Below are 18,467 nucleotides of genomic sequence, written 5' to 3' on the forward strand. Positions count from 1 at the left end.
TTCGTTCATTCCTTAGGAAGTGGTACTTTTAGAGGATTATTTACAAATTAGTTCTTAAAAAAAAAAAAAAAAAAAAGCTCAGACTTGTCAAGGGGTTGAGGGTGATTCCAAGGGGGACCTGGTCTGTGAGGGCCAACTCCTGTTAACCCCTGAGAAGAAGTCCACGTGACTGAGTTACACGGTTGGCAGAAGATGCCCACATTGAAGTGTCTCCTTGGCCATGCAGTCCCCAAAGGATGGAGAACACCTGAGAGATGCCGTGTCTAACGCACGGTGAACGCTCTTGAAGTGCTTTGTTCTAGAGCCACGGCTGAGTGCCAGGCCATTGCTGGCTCTGCCTAGGCCTGGCACCTCTGTGTCCCTGGCCCTGTCACCAGTCCCGGCAAGTGTTTCTGCCGCAGCCGCTTGCCATACTCACTGCACCTAAGCCATAGCTGGTCCCAGCAGGGCTGCTCGGGCCAGAGCGCGACACCCGCACGCACGTCCGGGTCCTGACTGGAGGGTGTTCTCAACGCTTGAGCTGGGCTCAGTTGGTCCCTGCGTGTCAGAAGTAGGCCTGCGGTGGTACGGGCAGGTGTCCGTAATTGGGGGGTAAATATCTTCCGGCACACTACATTAAGTTACCTTAATGCCAAATACATTTTAAAAGCCAAGTACTGGAGGGGGTCCTCTCCCAAGCCCTTGGGGTGAAGCGACGCCACCGAGTGGGCGTCAGGAAGGACCTCGCTGGAGGTTCTGGGTGAGCCGCTGTGTGAAGCGTGCTGGCCCGCTCCCTGGATGACCGTCCTGAGTTCCTGAGGTCAGTGAAGACGAAGAAGCTGGCCTCTCAGGCCCTGTGAAGAGCTCCGGTCAGTCACCAGCAGAGAGCTCGTGTGGAGGATGTAGCGTAAGCGTAGGGTTCCCTGGCAACACAGACCCCGGGTGTTCACGGAGCTGCAGGTGGGATTCGCAGCCTCCCTGAAGCCAGGCTGAAGCTCCTCCCGCTGCCCCAGCTGCGAGGTGCGCAGGGGGTGAGCCTCCCGGAGACGGCCCTGTCAGGGGAGCAGGTCAGAGGCCTGTGTGGAGGCCCCCCCCTGGGCAGGGCTGCAAGGAGCTGGGCTTGACACGGAGGCAGGCGCGCGCTCGCTGCAGCAGACAGGTGAGGAGACCCTCCGGTGGGGGCAGCCCAGCCGGCAGACAGGCGGGGGTCACATGGGACACTTCAGGGTGACACAGGGACAAGGAGGGTGGTGGGGTGGGGGGCACTCACCTGATCTGCTCAGCGTGATGGGCGCTGACCCCCCAGACACGCTCGGTGATCGGCCACCTGCACTCCGGAAGCCCTGCCAGCACGTGAAGGGGCACCCGAACCCCCCACAGACGTTCATCCACAGTGAATGCAGGCCAGGAGGGAGGGCTGTAGAAACCTAGTGATCAGTGAATTCTGCTCATAAGCTTTTAAAGATTTCTTTTTAATCTGAGGGCCTTCTAAATCTGACCCTATTTAGCATGTATTTTTTTACTCTTCTGATACCATTATTGCCATTAATACCTGTGTATACTTTATGCACTTCCCCAGCCAAACAGTCCTGAGCCCCGGCCAGGTTCTGTACCTGACCCGCTTCAGGTACCCATAGCGTGACTTGGCGTTCTCTAGATCCAAATGTTCGTGTGTCCTGGTTTCGTGGTGTGCGTGTGGTGTGTGCGTGTGGTGTGTGCGTGCGCGTGCGTGTGGAAGGCTGGGCGCGTGTCCTGGTGTGTCGTGTGTGCACGCATCTGGAAGGCTGGGCGTGGGGCTGTTCTCCCATTGCAGAGGTCCCCGTCCTCACAGAGTTAGCCTCTGCGTGGCATCCCTTGAAAGTGCAGGCCTGGTCAGAGGGGGGCGGTGGCGTCCCACAGCAGAGCCGCCAGCGACCTTGAGCAGGCGCCCTCTGGCGAGCACTGCACACAGCCCGACAGGGGCGCCCTTGACTCCCACCGCAGCCCTTTCTCCCAGGGAGTGACCTGCACTGCCCACAGTTGTCACTTGCCTGAGGACGCACACCCAGTAATCGATTGTGCCAGGGTCTGCGCCTGGCCCCGTCTGTCCCGCTTAGTCTACACAGCAGTGCGCAGAGCACAGGCCTCGGGGACGCGGGGCTTGGGCTCTGGTGAACCACCCAGGGGCCTGCTGTGGAAGCAGGAGGTGAGGGTGGAGGTGGGGGCGGGTGTCGCAGAAGGGCGCGACCGGCTCTACCTGAAGCTCGGTTCCTGCAGAGCCCTTTCATACCTAGAGAAAAGCTACAGGTGCCCTCACCTCCTGGACTCCGGGGCCCCGTGGATGTCGTCCACATGGGATTCTCCCCAGACTCTTGCTGTGCACCCTTGAGAAGCAGGACACAGAAGGCACCTAACCTGGGGACTCTGCACGTGCCTGCCCCTCGGCCAGTGCCGTGTTTCTTTCCCGTCGTCGCGCTCCGTACAGTAAACACGGAGCGTGTGTCCACACGTGCCTGGTCCTCGGCCCACACACCCGGTGTCCACGCAGCGTGTCAGAACACACGCAGAGCACGCTCAGCTTCTCTGAGGACATTTTCGTCCGTGCGTATTTGTAGGATTTGCCCGTTAGAGATACCAGGTTGTCTTGTCCTGTCGCATGTGTCATTCTTAATAACCTGACGGCACAATTTCAGAAGACACCTGGACAGCCCGAGTTTCTGATCCAGCGGACGTTGGACGTTCATCTTAACGGTCCCTTGTGACCCCGACAGGCCTGGACTGAGGGACTCCGTAGGGTGCAGCCTCCGGCCTGGAGCGCCTGTCGGTGGCGCTGGGCTTCTAGGAGGCGCACGTGGGGGGTGGGGCAGGGACTCTGCCTGCCCGGGTGCTTAGTGCAGAGGGCCAGTGTCCGGGAAGCCTGTAGTCCCATGCTGCCGTCTGCATTCACATCTAACTGCTTTCTGAGTTAGCTGGACTCTCCTGTGAGGCGCAGTATTGTCAGGTAAGCGCTGCTCCGTTGCACTCGGTGTGTGTGTGAAAGAAACCGTGGCTGTGCACACGTCCTCAGAGTCAAGTACGGGACTGAATTCAATGTACCGCTCTTTCTCCTACGAAATCAATAAAAATATTTCATGGAAACTGGTCACTGTTTGTTTGAATTTGAACCATTTGGTAGCTCTTGGTACCTGTCACAGGTCCACTGGGATGGAGGACGAAAGTCTCCACCTTTACTTTTTATACCAACACGACCCCCTCTGGGCGTGCAGCCCGGACGAAGACAACACTCTCCATTTACCTGAACCGCGCTGAGCCCAGTGGCTTTTGTATGGGTGTTAGGGTTCAGAGTTGGAGAGGGAGAGGTGCGCGCGTGTGTGTGCGTGCGTGCGTGTGTGGAGGGTTGGGGGAGGTATAGTGTCCCCCCTGTATTTGCCAAGTCTCTCTTCTAGGCAGGTCCTGCTTCCAAACTATGGCCTGTGAACTCCCACAGTTTCTGTTTAGCAGGAGTGAAAATTTTGTTTTGATGGATTCAGACTATAAGAGTCATTTTAAAAAATGAATAGAGTACCAGATAGATTTGGGGGTAAAAGCATTATTTTGATAGTTTTGGGGTTAAGGAGTCAGCTTTCAGGTGGTTTAAAACGAAGTTTTGTCCCATGCTGTGTCAGGCTTGAGGTGCGTGGGGGCGGCCCAGGGCTGTGCTTCCAGCCCCTTCACTTCCCCCGGCCTCCCTGTCGCTCACACGCGGGAACAGAGATCCTGGTCTGGGTCTTGTGTCGGGAAGTCTTAGGGCACACGACTGTGCAGATGTCCCCGGTCCCTGGGTGTGCCCACTTTTTCTGTATGGGTCTGATTCTAGCCACAGAGACAGGCTAGAGACCCTTCCACCGAGAAAACTCAGGGATGCCTACATGCAGCTGAAGAGGCTTGTGTGCCCCGCGCACGACACCCTGAAGACACGTTCGCTCTGGAGTTAGGAGCGGGTGGGCGCTGACGCCCTTGTTCCGAGGGATCGGCCCCTGGCGATGGAGGGTGGCACACATAGCTGTACTCACGCAGCAGTCTCCCACCCACCTAGCTGCTTATTTCCATCGGCTTTCCGAATGACAACCCTAGCACCCCTCAGAAGGGCAGTGCGATGTGAGCGTCTCTGCTGCTGCAGTGCACAGAGGGAGGAACTTTGCAAAAGCGGAGAAGCAGCCCTGTGCCCTGGGCTGGAGCCCTCGTTCTCCACGCCGCAGCCGGTGTGGTCTCTGCCGCTGCTGCACCCTCTCGGACAGCCTCTCCTCTCCAGGGGAGCACTCGGCAGTGGGCAGGCCTGCAGAGGGCCCTGGCTGGGAGTGGCATGTTCTGGAGGAAAGCCAGCCCTCTACTGCTACCCAGGTGTGGGCACCCATTTGCTCATGCCCGCGGTCACCCTGCCTGCCACCTGCCCTGTGGCAGCAAAAGGCCTGGTCAAGTCCAGGGCACACTTTCTTCTCAGTAAAGATGGATCCAAAGACCTGAGACAGACAGTGAATTTTATTGTTTGTTCCACAGATGTCAGTTACCGCCAAGGTGCTAGTTACACTTGAGATACTCACGCAACCATAACATGAACACAAAGCAGGTGACGAGATCTGACTCCTTCGAACAGACGTATGCGTCTTTGTGACCGCCCAGCCTCAATTCAAAACCTTGGCAGTGTTCAAAACGACCCCTGATGCAAGTTCAGAGCCTCGTTTGAGCCCTTAGAGATCTGTGCAGGTGAGGTAGTGGGGAGCTGGAAGCTACGTAAGGAGATGCCAGTGTCCAGAGAGCTCGCTGTTTGCAAAACACATGCAGATACTGGGTAGTCGAGGCACCATCTTGCCTGTGATGACTGGGACCACAGAGGTTGGAATGGACAGCCGAGGTGAGGTGAGGGTGTAGTGATTGTCTTAAACCGTCGGGGAGTTGTAGTTGGAAGGGCACGCTTCCCCAGAACCCGAGAGCAGCTCTTCCTGGGTTTAGCACAGTGACCTTCCTGTCACACATAGCTTTCTGACCCGAGACTTGACCCCGAGCCACAGCCCTGATGTTGGTGCGCCGGGACTTGGGCTTTTCCTTCGGAGGTGGCATGGCCCTCTGTGTTAAGTGCAGTTGTGGGGACTTCCCCTCCTCAACGGCTCCCCGGCCCTTGCTCACACCCGCCCACCCACGTGGCCGAGCACATTCCTTCACTTGGGCTCCCATGGCAGGTTGTTGAGGGAGAGCCAGGCTTCCAGAGCAGCCCATAGAGGGCAGCTTGCGGAGCAGGCAGCAGACATTGGGTCCGAATGGCCGTGAGAGGCGTTTTAGCAATTGATTATACCCAACACTGGATCTGAGTGAGCAATCAAGTGTTCGGTGATTTGCTGTTACAGTAAGAGCGATGCCGTCCTAAGTTAAAATATCCTTAACTCGTGTTAATTAGGAAACGAACTTGATAGATGACCCTTCGTGTCTGCTGAGCAGAAACTTTTGGCTGGGACACTCAGTGTGGGCTGCCTGACCTTCCAGTCTCTACACCCTCCTTTGCAGGGCTCTCCCTTTTCTAGATACACAGCTTTTATGGGGGCGGGGGGGCGGGGAGAGGGTGTTCTGGAAACTGGGTCTCTACTGAAGGTGGTGGTCAGGTCCTGGTGTGTTAGGAGTGGATGTCTTCCGTGGGCATCTCCACTAGGACATGTGAGCCTGTGAAGCAGGAGGCCCTTCCCACATGGGAGGGAGGGAGGGTAGCACTATGTTGTGTGCCCAGAGGCTCGGTCTCCCCAGCTCACTCTGGCATACCCGATTTTCCTTCTTGGGGGCTGGATGGGCCATCTACCACTGTCGTGTGCTCCCCCTGTCCACCCAGCTCGATGGGAATTTGGGAAGATTAACAGACATTCTAGAATTATATTGATGTCCAAAAACAACTATTTGAAGTGACTTGTGATCATCTTTAAAACTAAAAAGAAGGGGAAAACAGTACTGATTTTCAGTAAGTGAAAGGTGTATACGTACAGCATAAATACCTATGTACCACACTAATATTAACTTATCAGTTGAATTTATACAGTTTGATTTTAAGTATCTTATGCTACTTATATATCATTTCTCCCTAAAATACTGTTCTGTGACTTGGGTTTTTTGTTCCTCTTTCGGTGTTCTGGGTTTATTATGAGCGTGGGGTGGAGAATCATTATTGAAATATTAACATTTCTGATAAAATGTGCGATTGAGAGTGGAATAATCTTTTTTTATTTAAGAAACCATTATGTTTAAGAGATGTCCTGTGCCCGGAAACCCCAGTGTCTTCCGTGTGGCCTGGTGTCCACTGCCAGTTTTCTGAACACCCTGTGTTGTGTCTCCGCGCCGTCCCGTATTTACAGAGACCATGAGCATTGCTTAGCTCTTGATGATAACTGAGGGTCTTTCTAAAGCTAGAAGAACGTTTATTTTGGCCATGTCAGTCAGCACGGTTCTTCCCGTTCGCTGTGACGCAGACACCGGCAGCTAGTGAACTTACCTAGTGGCGAGTGCGGAGGTGAGCACCATAACCAAGTTGTAGGACGCGATCGAACCTCCGGCTTCGTTCCTGTAGCGCATGTCCTCAGTGAAGACGGGAGGGCTGCGGCCTTGCTGATGTGTTAGCAAGAGACAAATAAAAGAATACAGCTAAGATGTTGTTGAAAAGCCCCCCTAGAGCGTCGGTGCCTTACTCCCTGTAGGTTCCCAGATGCTGGCGTTTGCATAACGGCCTTCCCCACCACCTCTCTCATGCTGGTGCTTGAGCAGTCTATCTGACATTTAGGTCTATAACGTAAGTTCGGACAGTCGGGGTGAATCTACTCGTGAGCTGGGCCCTTGGCCATGGTCGTGACACAGGGTCTGGGCGGCGGGGTCTGTGCATCCGCGGTCTTCTGCAGTGAGCTCCTCAAACACTCGATTTTACTTTGCCAGTGAGTTTCTCACTTCTACCTGTTAAAACGTGCCTGCTACCACCCTTAGTAGGGTTTGCGCCTAAAGAACAAAGGCTTGAAGTTAGATTCTAAAATTTGCACAAATATTTTGTTTTTCAGGTCTCGAGTCACCACGTCCCAACATAATCCTTGGGTTAGTAATCTGTCAGAGAATAAAACGTCCTTCAAATTCTGGAGAATTAGATAAGGTAGAGGAGAAGCGGACCCGACCTCAGACCCAAGAAGAAACGGAGGTTTCGGTCTATCCCAAAGTGCCTGTGGCCCCGCAGTCTGAGAGGAAGCCCCCCAAGTTCCAGGTGGGCTCCGGGGACGTGACTGTCAGCACCACACCCCCGGGGACTCCTCCACCGCCGCCCCCGCTGCCGGAGCCCCCAGCTGCGCCAGCTTCTTCATCCGTGTTGAAAATACTGTCCTCGCTCAAACCGGGAGCCGCGAGCACCGTCCCCACCGCGCCTGCAGCAACGGCCATGCCGGCAGCTGCTCCCTCCGCCAATTCCTCCACCTCAAAAACGGCCTCGCCCCTGGAGCACATCCTGCAGACGCTGTTCGGGAAGAAGAAGTCATTTGACCCCCCGGCCAGAGAGCCCGCGGAGTCCGCCCCAGCCTCCCAGCCAGAATCCAAAGCCAAGGCCGACGGCGGGCTGCCCGCAGCGCCCTTACTAGACCCAATTGTCCAGCAGTTCGGTCAGTTCTCAAAAGACAGAGCTCTGGAGGATGAGGAGGATGACAGACCTTACGACCCCGAAGAAGAGTACGGTCCCGAGAGAGCCTTCGACAGTGAGTTGGAGCGTGGGAGGCGCCCTGATGTGGAGAAGGCCCCCGATGCCGCCGAGCGGGAGGAGGTGGCCTATGACCCAGAGGACGAGACCATTTTAGAAGAAGCCAAAGTGGCCATTGACGACCTGCCCAACAGAATGTGTGCAGACGGGAAGGGCGGCCCCATGGAGAGGCCTGGTGAGCCCGCGGCCCCCGGAGCGGCCCCCTCGCTGGTGGAGCAGCAGAAGATGATAGAAGAGCTCAACAAGCAGATCGAGGAGCAGAAGAGGCAGGTGGAGGAGCAGGAGGCGGCGCTGCGGCAGCAGAGGGCTGCCGTGGGGGCCTCCATGGCGCACTTCTCCGTGGCGGACGCGCTGATGTCACCGCCCCCAAAGTCCTCCCTGCCCCAGGCCGAGCTGTTTCCACAAGAGCAGCAGGCCGCGCGCCCCGCTGCGCTCCCCGGTGCCCCTCCGGTGGCAGGCCCCAGCTGCGACCCGCGGCAGAGTCGGGACCCCCGGCAGGCCCGGCGGCTGGCCGCGGAGCACTGCGAGAGCGAAGCCAGCTCAAGGCCTCCCGCAGCCCGGGAAGAGGGTGCGGAGGCTGCCCTGCCAACCAAGCCGGACGGCCCCAAGCATGAGCGCTCCTCGAGCCCCGTGCCGCCGCCCGCAGATGGCGGCCCTCCCTCAGTGGGCTCCGGCAGCACGCCCAGACCTGCCCGCAAGGTGCTGCTGCCCACGCCCCCCAGCACCGCCTTCCAGCCTGGCTTCCCTTTGCAGAACGATGGGCAGAGTTTCCCCTCTCCTGGAGGGAGGGACCCTTTCTCAGGTGCAGCGTGTACCTCTCAGGAAAAACCGCTTGGCTCAACCCAGTACGAGGATCCGAGAAATGCTCCGTTTGCTGAAAAAGGTGACCACTCTGCTGTTGAACTTGAGGGAGACAGAGAGCCCCAGTGCAGAGCCGGTGAAGGGGCTGCCCCATTCCCCTCAGCTGGACAGAGAGGAGGGGCCCCTCCGCCCCCATCTCAGGGCCAGCGTGAGCCAGCACCACGCACTTTCGGGACATCGGGGCTCCATGGTCCCAATTTCCCAGGACCAAGGGGGCCAGTCCCTCCGTTTTCAGAAGAGAATATCGTTTCTAATAGCGACGGGCCGCGCGGGCCTCCGCCGGCCAGATTCGGGGCCCAGAAGGGCCCCATCCCTTCCTTGTTCTCAGGGCCGCATGGGCCCTCTCCCTATGGGGACAGCAGGGGTCCCTCCCCCTCCCACCTTGGGGGGCCCAGAGGAGCAGCACCACCCCAATTTGAAGAGCGAAAGGACCCCCACGGGGAGAAGAGGGAATTCCAGGACAGCCCATACGATGAGACGGCCGGCCCTGCCCCTCCATTTGAAGGACCAGAACAAGCCCAGTTCATGGGAAGTAGAGGCACGGCACCGTTCCAGTTTGGAGGCCAGAGAAGGCCTTTGCTGTCACAGTTTAAAGGGCCCCGAGGGGGTCCCACTCCCTCTCAGTTTGGCGGTCAGAGAGGGCCCCCGCCCGGCCACTTTGTGGGCCCAAGGGGGCCGCATCCCAGTCAGTTTGAAGGACCCAGAGGCCAAGCGCCAAATTTCATGCCAGGACCCAGGGGGATTCAGCCTCAGCAGTTCGAGGAGCAGAGAGTAAGCTCACCGCCCAGATTTGCCAACCCCCGGGCGCCAGCACCCCTTCCGTTTGGCGGACCGAGAGGGTCTGTGCCCTTTCCGGAGAAGAGTGAACCCACGCCCCCCCGCTTCCACTACCAGGGCCCACCGGCGCCCGGGCTGAAGCCAGCCCCCAGGCCACTGCTAGAGCTGCCCAGCCACCCGCCGCCACACAGGCCGGAGCGCTGGGACGAGGCGCCCACACAGGGCCCCGAGGCCGATTTCCGTGAGGGCAAGGGCCATGACTACAGAAGCCAGGCCTTCGAAGGGCGGCCGAGAGAGCGGTTTGAAGCCGGGCCCAAAGAAAAGCCTCTGGAGGAGCCTGAAGCCGCGCTGCCAGAGAACCGGCCGGGCAGGGCCCTGGAGGAGCGCCGGCGGGAGCGAGGGCGGCGTTGGAGCCGGGAGCGGGACTGGGAAAGGGGCCACGAGCGGGGCCGTCACCGCGACAAGGACTCCGGCCGCGAGTGGGACCGGAGTCGGGAGCGCGGTGCAGACAGGGACCGGGGGCGGGAGCCAGAGCGGACGGCCGAATGGGGCCGGAGCCGGGAGCGCAGCAGGAACCGGGAGCGGGAGCGCAGGCGGGAACGGGAGCGATCTCGCAGCAGGGAGCGCGGCCGTGACCGCACCCGCGAGCACGGCCGGGAGCGCAAGGACCGCAGCAAAAGCAAGGAGGGCGCCCGGGACCCCAAAGCTGAGGCCCCTCGGGCTGCCACGCCCGCCACGCAGACCTAGCAGCCTTGGCTGCACAAGACCCTGTGGCCGCTCTGGCCCAGGCCTCCCTGCGGCCGCCCTCTGGGAGAGCTGGCCCGTAAGTTGTGGCGAGCGAGTGGTTTTGCGAAGAGCTATGAACTTAGAGGCGGAATAGAATATTCTGGACTTCAAAAATTACTGTAATTTTGTGTATAGTGGTTTCTTACAAAATTTCACATCTTTACAATTCTGATGCTTTTTAAGAAAACTAAGAACTCAGTATTTCCATTTAAAATTACTGGAATGGGAAGGTGTGTACAGAAGCATATTGCTTTTTCAGATTATAAAGTTATCTTTTCCAATAACTTGACTACAGTACATTTTAAGGGAATTTTCGTGGACCTTGGAGCCATAGCTTTACTGACACGTGTATGTCTGTCTGTACAGCTGCAATCATGGGCTCTGCCCGCCCTGGGCCTGGGGAGAAAGCAGTCTGCTCCCCCTGGGATGTGCAGAAAGACAGCTTTACAAATGCGTTTTTCTTTTGTCACAAGGAAATTTGAATTACAAATTTCAACCAGGAAACAAAACATTTCTTAGTTTTGCTCAGTTTTTGTAGATCACCTTACACATTTTTTTCTCAAAAATAGGATTAAAAGCAACATTGGTCCGTGTAGAAACTTGCATTTTTTAAATAGCAATTTATTGAAAAAGGTGTAACCTTGACCAGCCTAAAGAAAGTGTGGAAAGAAGCCAATTAAGTGTGTACTTTAAAGCGGGGGTGGGGGGGGACTTTGATTTGAATAATCAGGAGCATTTTTGTTTGTGAAACTCGACCGTCCCAGCAGTCCTTCCTGTGACCCGGGAAGTGCCCCCGCCCCAGGCTGTTACCCTGTCCGGTGATGCGTTTTAAAGTCTGTACTTGTGTGAAGTCTGACAGTGACGGTCGCTCCAGCTCAGAACAACAAACCGGGAGGCTGTCGACCCAACAGCCTCCCGTCCTCGCTGCGCATTTTCAAGTACTTCCGATGCGGGAATAGAGAAAACCTTGCTAATTTATTTGACTGTACAAATACACTTTGATAAGTTTTTTATATTTTCATAAACTTACTTTTGCAAGTGTAAAATTAGAGAATTTCATTCATTCTCTGGAGTCTTCTATTGTACATCACTACGGATTTTTCACTTTCTAGCACAAACGTTCAGATGGTAAGAACGAACACGGAGAACTTGGTGATCCGGCGTGGCTGGTTCCAGACCAAGCGTCGGTAGGTTAAATTGCATTGAAGTGTCAAGTTCCAACATCTAATATGATGTGAAGGGTTTTTTACATGTAAAACAAATTTTTCTAATTTAAATAGACAAATGTAAAAATCAAGTGTGTTTCTTTAGGTTTACTTGGTAGAAATTTCTGTAAATTGTATTTTATACTGCAAAGTATGATATCACTGTACATTCAAACATGCAGCTCCATAGGTTTTGTTACTTGAAGTAGAATAAACGTCTACAGAAGGTTTTCTGTCCCTCGTGTGCCGTCACTTTTCCCTGTTGGGACTTTGGGGCTGGACGGGGGGCCCCCCACCCGCCGTGTGTCCTCACTCGGCAGAGGCTCTATGCCCACGACCTCCGGCCTTGAGTCGGGTGACCGGCCCCACTGCTCCATCTGCTGGGCGTGCGCCTGTGCCTGGTGCTGCAGCGGCCGGCTGCTCGGAGAGCACATGGGGAGGCGGAGTGCGTGGCCGTGGCCGAGCCGGCAGGCTGACGCGGTGCCCGCAGGGCCGGGGAACCAACACGCGGCCACGGCTGAGGCAGAGGCGCCGCGTGGGCCCCGCCCGTGAACTGCCGCTAGTCACCACTACTCGTAACTGCCCTCATCTGGTGACCCCTTGCCCGAACTTCCCTTCCTCAACTTGTGCACCCCTAACTCCGCTGTGAGCAGAAGCGGAGAAGACATCTTTTCTGGCAGGACAGGCTTCCCTCCCCGCGGAGCATGCCGCCAACCCGGGGCCAGGGGGCGGGGGCAGCCCACAAAAGCCCGTGGGGCCTGCCGGTGTGGAGGACCGCTCTACAGAGAGCTGCTGGCCACCGAGGCCCTGCAGGTCAGAAGATCCCAGCTCCGCAGGACAGACGCTAAGGACTGCTGAGCACGCGCCTGGCTCCAAGACTCGTGAGCCCTCCGGCCTGCGGACCTCCATCAGAGGGGTTTCCCCAAAATGTCGGGAAAATGGGCCCCCTTTTAAAACCCTCAGTCATAGTCTACTCCTCAGATACTTGGCCTCCTTTGTGTTCATCCCAAAGCTTGTCTTTCATAGGCCCCACAAAACCCTCTGCTGCACCAGGCAGCACTGTCCTCACCCTGCCACCTGTCACCCCATCATCTCTCCAACCTGTGACCCCATTTAGCTGATGTCACCCACAATCCAGGGCGCACCGAGCTGCGTGTGGCTCTCCAGAAACCTGACTAGTGAGGCATCCGGCTTGAAGACGTGGCCAGGCAGGGCAGTCCCTGGGATTTGAGAGCTGCGGTGGTGCCTGGGGCGGGCGCTGCTGGGCTGTGAACCCCAATCCCGGTGCTTCGCCAGCCGGGCTGCACTGTGCAGAGGCAGCGTAGGGGAGCGTGAAAGGATCCCATCCACTGGAAAGCTGGAAGGGGCTAGGCACGCTCCCCAGCCCCACCCCACCCCTGCTAGTCCAGGGACCCGCCTAGAGGCAGTGCGGGGGGAGGGGGTGCCCCAGCAGGGACTGTGCTCTTGAAGGGGCTGGAGCGGGAGGTGGGGAGAAGCACGCGCCCCTGTGGACAAACTGACTGGGGCCCCTCGGAGGGGAGGCAGGGATGCCCCCCCCCCCGCCCCGTGCTGGGTCTCCATGTGACAGCTGCAGTACGCTTGCCGGAGGACCTGGGGGAAAGACAGGAGCACTGAGACGCCCCGTGACTTCACGCCCAGCAGTAACTTGCCTGTAACATTTCTCTGTTTTCCCCGAATCTTCTTCCCCTCTGTTTTTCTTTCACAAAATTGGGATTCTATACATTCTTGTGTCTTTTTCTCGTTTGTTTTATCCTGGGCGATTCCCAAAGGCTTCAAGTATTCATCAAAAGCATTATTCGTGTTTTTCGCATTGTTCAAAAGGTTCATATCCTTCTAGTTTGTGGAGAATGAATGCTTCCTGTAGGTCTGTGCGGTCCTAAGCGTCCACCCAGGAGAACAGGAAATGAAAGCAGCGTATTAAGCAAACCAAGATTCCCCCCCCCCCATCGCCGGGCAAAGGCGGTCATCCAGAAACAAGCATTCCTAACGGTATTTATGGCCCCTTTTTTCTGTGCTTGCATTGCTGATGCTCAGGGCTATATCACCAGGGAAATACATTTAGGAAATGCCCAATGAACAGAGATTCTAAACAGAGTTTTGTCTGCAGGTCTCACGCAGACCTAGAGGCAGGCAGTCCCAAGGGGCAGAGTGGCCTCAGTGTCACTGACCACCCGTCCTCAGCCTGTCACTTTGTCCTCATGGCTGCAAGAAGGCTGCCCTCGCAGACATCACATCATCCCTTCACTGTTCTAGGAGGAAGCCGGCAGGAGGGATAGAGCCTCGCAGGGCATACCTGCGCCATCCACTCCCCTGTTTGCAACTCTTGGTTAGATCTTGTTGGCGTGCTGTGTGTCACAGCCACCCCTAGCTGCAAGGGAGCCAATCCCAGACTGCTGGTAAAAACAGAGGAGGGACTGAGCCACCGTGGACAGTCAGCACGGCATGTCAGGATGCTGGCACCCTCACGCACCACCGGTAGGAAGGGCAGGTGCAACCACGCCCACCCCTGCAAGACTTGCCAGTTTCTGACCAGTGACTTCTCAAGTTAAATTCCAATCACCCAGCTAGACATCTGCCCCCAAAACACGCATTAGCAACAAGTCACCCGCGAGGGTGCCAGAGCTGGTTCTGGGGGTACAGATCTCAGCTGTTGCAATGGTGTGTGGCCCTCCAAAGGGCTCAGCACACACGTACACAAGCACACGCCCCCTCCCCACATGGCCCATTGGAGGCACTAACATGTCCTAGCAGAGGAAGGGAGTAGAGGAAAATAAGTCTGGAGGGATTTCTTCGGGAGTCACCAGTTTTCAAAGGTTGGGAAACAGCCCTAAACAGAGGAGAATGTGTGCACCACAGAAATCCGTAAGCAGGGACGCCTGGGTGACTCAGTCGGTTGGGTGACTGCTTTCGGCTCAGGTCATGATCCCAGGGTGCTGGGATCGAGTCCTGCATCAGGCTCCCTGCTCAGCGGGGAGGCTGCTTCTCCTTCTCCCTCTGCCTCTGCCCCCAGTTCATGCTCTCTCTCTCAATATAATATCTCTCAAATAAATAAATAAAATCTTTAAAAAAATAAAAACCATTACATTAAAAAAATATCTGTAAACAAATATTTATAGTGGCCAAAGCAGGAGCTCTCCCGAAGTCCCCTCAGTCCACGTGAGGCTCCGCTTCCCTCCGGCCTCCAGATCTCATGCAGACATCTGTGATCCCCTCAACCGGGAATATGCGGGAGGGGGCGTGCTAACCAAAGTGGCCCTGCAAGAGCCGCAGGCGTCCCGCTCCCCCAGCACGGCCCCCGGCACGGCCCCCGGCACACCTCCCAAGCCTTGCTCCCAACCACCCTTTAAACCATATTTTCTAAACAAAGACAACAACAAAGTCAGGCCCCTACCTAACGGAAAACCATCGTGAAAACACACCCGCTCCCGGGAGGAGACAGTCCCTCCTGGGTGTTCTCCGTGGGCTCACACTCTGAGCTGCAGCTCCGTGGCGGGGATAAGGTCAGCCACACCTGCTGTGGTCCTCATCTCCGCAGCTGGCCACGGGGCCTTCTTCACCATCGAGTCTGCACTCCCTGGCTGGGACTCCTTGCCCGGTGGGAGCCCCAAAGCCTCCTTCCTGACGGGTCTGGGCTCCCAGCAAGCCCCCCTGAATCGCATCCTTATACTTTTGCACCGTATAGTATCAATCACAGGACTTGGGGGTACCAGGAGGTGCCCCGGGGAATCCTCCTGCATTCCAGGCATGTCCTCTGGACCCGCTGCCCCTTGATAGGCAGGCCCGATCAGCCTGGCCAGTACAGTCTCCCTTCTTTGTCCGTTGACTCACTAGCATGAAGGGTCCCACATGGCCAGGTGGCCGCCCCAGCCGACAGCCCAGCGAGACCATCACTGCGTCCTCTGGACGAGGCTCTCTTCCCCGTGACTGAGCCTTCTAGAACCAGAAGTTGCAGGAACAGGCAGCAAACATACAGCTCGAGGATCAGGAGAAGGAACAGTGAGAGGAGCCACCCCATTTCCACCCTGACGCCCAGATCATGAATCCTGGCTGTGCGGAAGGAGCATCGTCGACTGGCAGCTGACTCAGAGCACGTGCTGTGCCCTGGAGGACATGGCCCAGCCCTGCAGGGTGCGGCCCCCTAGCTGGCCCTGTGACGGAGTCTGCAAAAGGCCGTCAAGTACACCTATAAGAACAACCAGAATCCAGAGCACTGACACCAAACGCGGTGAGGACGAGGCGTTCTCATCCACGCTGGCGGGAGCCCGACAGTGGGCAGCCACTGTGCAAGACAATTTGGTGGTTTCTTACAAAACTCTTACAATACAATCCACAGCCACTCTCCTTGGTATTTATCTAGAGAACTAGAAAACTCATGTCCACACAAAAACCCGCACACGGATGTTTATGGCAGCTATTTCCAGAATCCCCCAAACCCAGAAGCAACCAAGATGCCCGTCAGCCGGTGATTATAAAGAAAGGAGCTGTCAGGCCATGAGAGGACACGGAGGAACCTTAAACGTGTATCGTTAAGAGAAAGAAGCCAATGAGAAAGGCCACACACTGTATGATGCCAACTATAGGACATTCTGGAAAAGGCAAAATTATGGAAACACAAAGATCAGTGGCTTCCAGGGGCCAAGGGGGGGGAGGGATGAATAGGCAGAGCACAGAGGATTTCTAAGGAAAATGCTCAGTATGATATCCAACATACATGTACTGTACGTGTTTTGCTAAATTTATACCTAAGCGTATTTTGGAGTGATTGTAAATGGTAGTGCATTTTAACCGTGATGCACACATGTTCATTGCTAACATATAGGATACAGTGATATTTTTTATTTTTGCTTTTTAAAAAAAGATTTTACTTATTTATTTGAGAGAGAACAAAAGCAAGAGAGATCACAGAGGCAAGAGGGAGGAGACCCCCGCTGAGCAGGGAGCCCAATCTGGGACTCGACCCCAGGACCCTGGGACCATGACCCAAGCCAAAGGCAGACGCTCAACTGACTGAGCCCCCCAGGTGCCCCGGATACAGTGATATTTGAATGCTGTTCTTCTATTCCGTGACCTTGGTGAAGTCAGTTGGTAGTTTTTTTTTATAGATTCCACAGTCTTTTCTACGTAGATCATCGCGTCGTCTGCATGGAAAGACGGCCACGCTTCTCTCTCGATCGGGATACCTTCTCTTCCACTTGCTTTCTTGAGCCTCCCGTACAATGGTGAATAGAAGTAGTGATGGTGGAGGTCCTTGTCTTATCCTAACCTAGGGGAAAACAGGTACGTTTGATGCTGGCTGTAGTTATTTCAGATGCCCTGTATCAGGTTGAGGAAGTTCCCTTCCATTCACGGCTTGCAGACTTTTTATCAGAAATGGATGTTAGATTTGTCAAACCCCTTTTCCCCCTCTTTGGTCTGTTCACAGAGTAAATGATGTTGGTTGACTTTTAAATGTAAACAACACTCGTGTCACTGGAATAAGTTCTACTTGGTCATCACATATTATTCTTTTTCAAAAATCTTGTTGGATTCAATTTGCGAAGACTCTATTGAGAATTTTTGCATGTTTGTTCATGTCAGATATTGCTCTGTGGTTTTATATTCCTGTAATATCTCTATGTGCTTTTGATATCAAGTCACGCTGGTTTCACAGAATGCATGTTTGTGTAACAGTTTCACATTCGACACTTACCCTCATGACACAGGGCTCACACGGATGGTGTGCTTTTTGTTCTCAATTGTGGGTTCCAGGGTCACGGAACTGACTCTATGACCCACCATGGGTCTTCCCCTAGATAATGACCATGTGTGCCAGGCTGCCCGCCTGTCCTTGAAGGCTAGTCCTTTCTTCAGAGTCCCTCTGAAATTTTATTTTCTTGCATGTTTGGGGCAGAGGCCTGCTACTTGCTCACAGGAGCCATGGCTGGAGACTTCCTCATTCCCTGCACACTAGGCTCGCCTTGAATTCTCAGTCCGAGAATTCTGCAGGGCTGCCTCCTGAGGGGCACGCAGAACCACTGGGAGCTACACTGACTTTAGAAAAAAAGCATGTTTGGTATTCTGTTCACATTTTATTTAGAATGCAAAATCCAGTAAAGTCAGATCATTCTCACATTTCACGTCTAAACAAAAGTAGGCTTGAAAACTGCTATCTGTAAGAAGTCCATCCAAACAAGAAACAACAAAACACTCTATGTAGGTGCCAATGGTCTTTATTTCCAATAAGTGAAAAGCCATATTGGACATAACCTGGATTTTATTTTCTCGTTTAAACATTGTAAATTTCACGGTACTCTGTGACTTTGCTATTCAAGTTGCGGTCCTTTGACCGGCTGCACACGCATCAGAGGGCGGCTCCCTAGAAAGGTGGCTTCCAGGTCCCACCCAGGCCCGAATCAAAATCTGCTTTTTAATAGGATCCTGGCGATTCTGTGCGCATTATGGTCTGTGTTGGTGCCATGCTTGGAATCTTCTCAAAGTTTATCCATGTCATTCCATGCATTTAGTGGCTTTATAACTTCGCTTAAGATTATGTATTTCAATCATCTATAGCTGATTTCTGTGGGGTGGAAACAGGTGCTCTAACTTGTTTTTTTCTACGGGATTATTCCGCTGTCCCCATACCTTTTACTGAGGACTGCACCACTTCCCTCCGGAGAACGTGTTAAGTGGGAGAAAAGACAAGCGTGTTAAGACCGCGCGCAGGATATGATCTCGCATTTGTTCCGAGAAAGGACGCGGCAAAGGAGCGCTCCGCGCTCGGGACGCAGGCTACTGTCTGTTCTGGGACGCGCGGGTCTGAAGACTCGTCACCAGGCTGCAGGGAGCCGGCTCACACAGGTACACGGCGCAAGTGTCGCACCTGTGACCTGCGCGCGCAGCCTGCCGCCCTGGTGGAGGGGGCGCCCCGCCAACACACACACACCTGCGCGCGCAGCTCCCTTGGCCGCCGCCGCCGCCGCCGTCGGGGGCGGGGCGGGGCGCGGCGCGGCGCGGCGCGGCGCGGCGCAGCCGGCCGACCGCCAGGCGGTTGGCGGGGGCGGGGCCGCGGCGCAGGGGGTGGGGTTTCCGTTGCGGGGCGGGGCGGCGCAGGCGCGCTGCGGGCCCAGCGGTTTCCCGCC

The 18,467-nt window shown here is 55.6% G+C and overlaps 1 protein-coding gene across 4 annotated transcripts in view; it reads left to right on the forward strand.

The window, feature by feature from the left end:
- The window catches only part of DIDO1 (death inducer-obliterator 1), a 50,944-nt gene extending 39,386 nt beyond the window's left edge, over positions 1–11,558 (forward strand). For all 4 annotated transcript variants that reach the window (XM_045794971.2, XM_045794981.2, XM_045794990.2 and 1 more), the window contains exon 17: positions 7,020–11,558. In XM_045794971.2, coding sequence (XP_045650927.1) covers positions 7,020–10,084 — 3,065 coding nt within the window. In that variant the 3' untranslated portion in view covers positions 10,085–11,558. The remainder of the gene's footprint in view (positions 1–7,019) is intronic.
- The last annotated feature ends 6,909 nt before the right edge of the window (positions 11,559–18,467 follow it).

The sequence above is a fragment of the Ursus americanus genome, chromosome 22, assembly GCF_024610735.1.
Source record: "Ursus americanus isolate L20-20 chromosome 22, mUrsAme1.1.p, whole genome shotgun sequence".
Taxonomy (NCBI): domain Eukaryota; kingdom Metazoa; phylum Chordata; class Mammalia; order Carnivora; family Ursidae; genus Ursus; species Ursus americanus.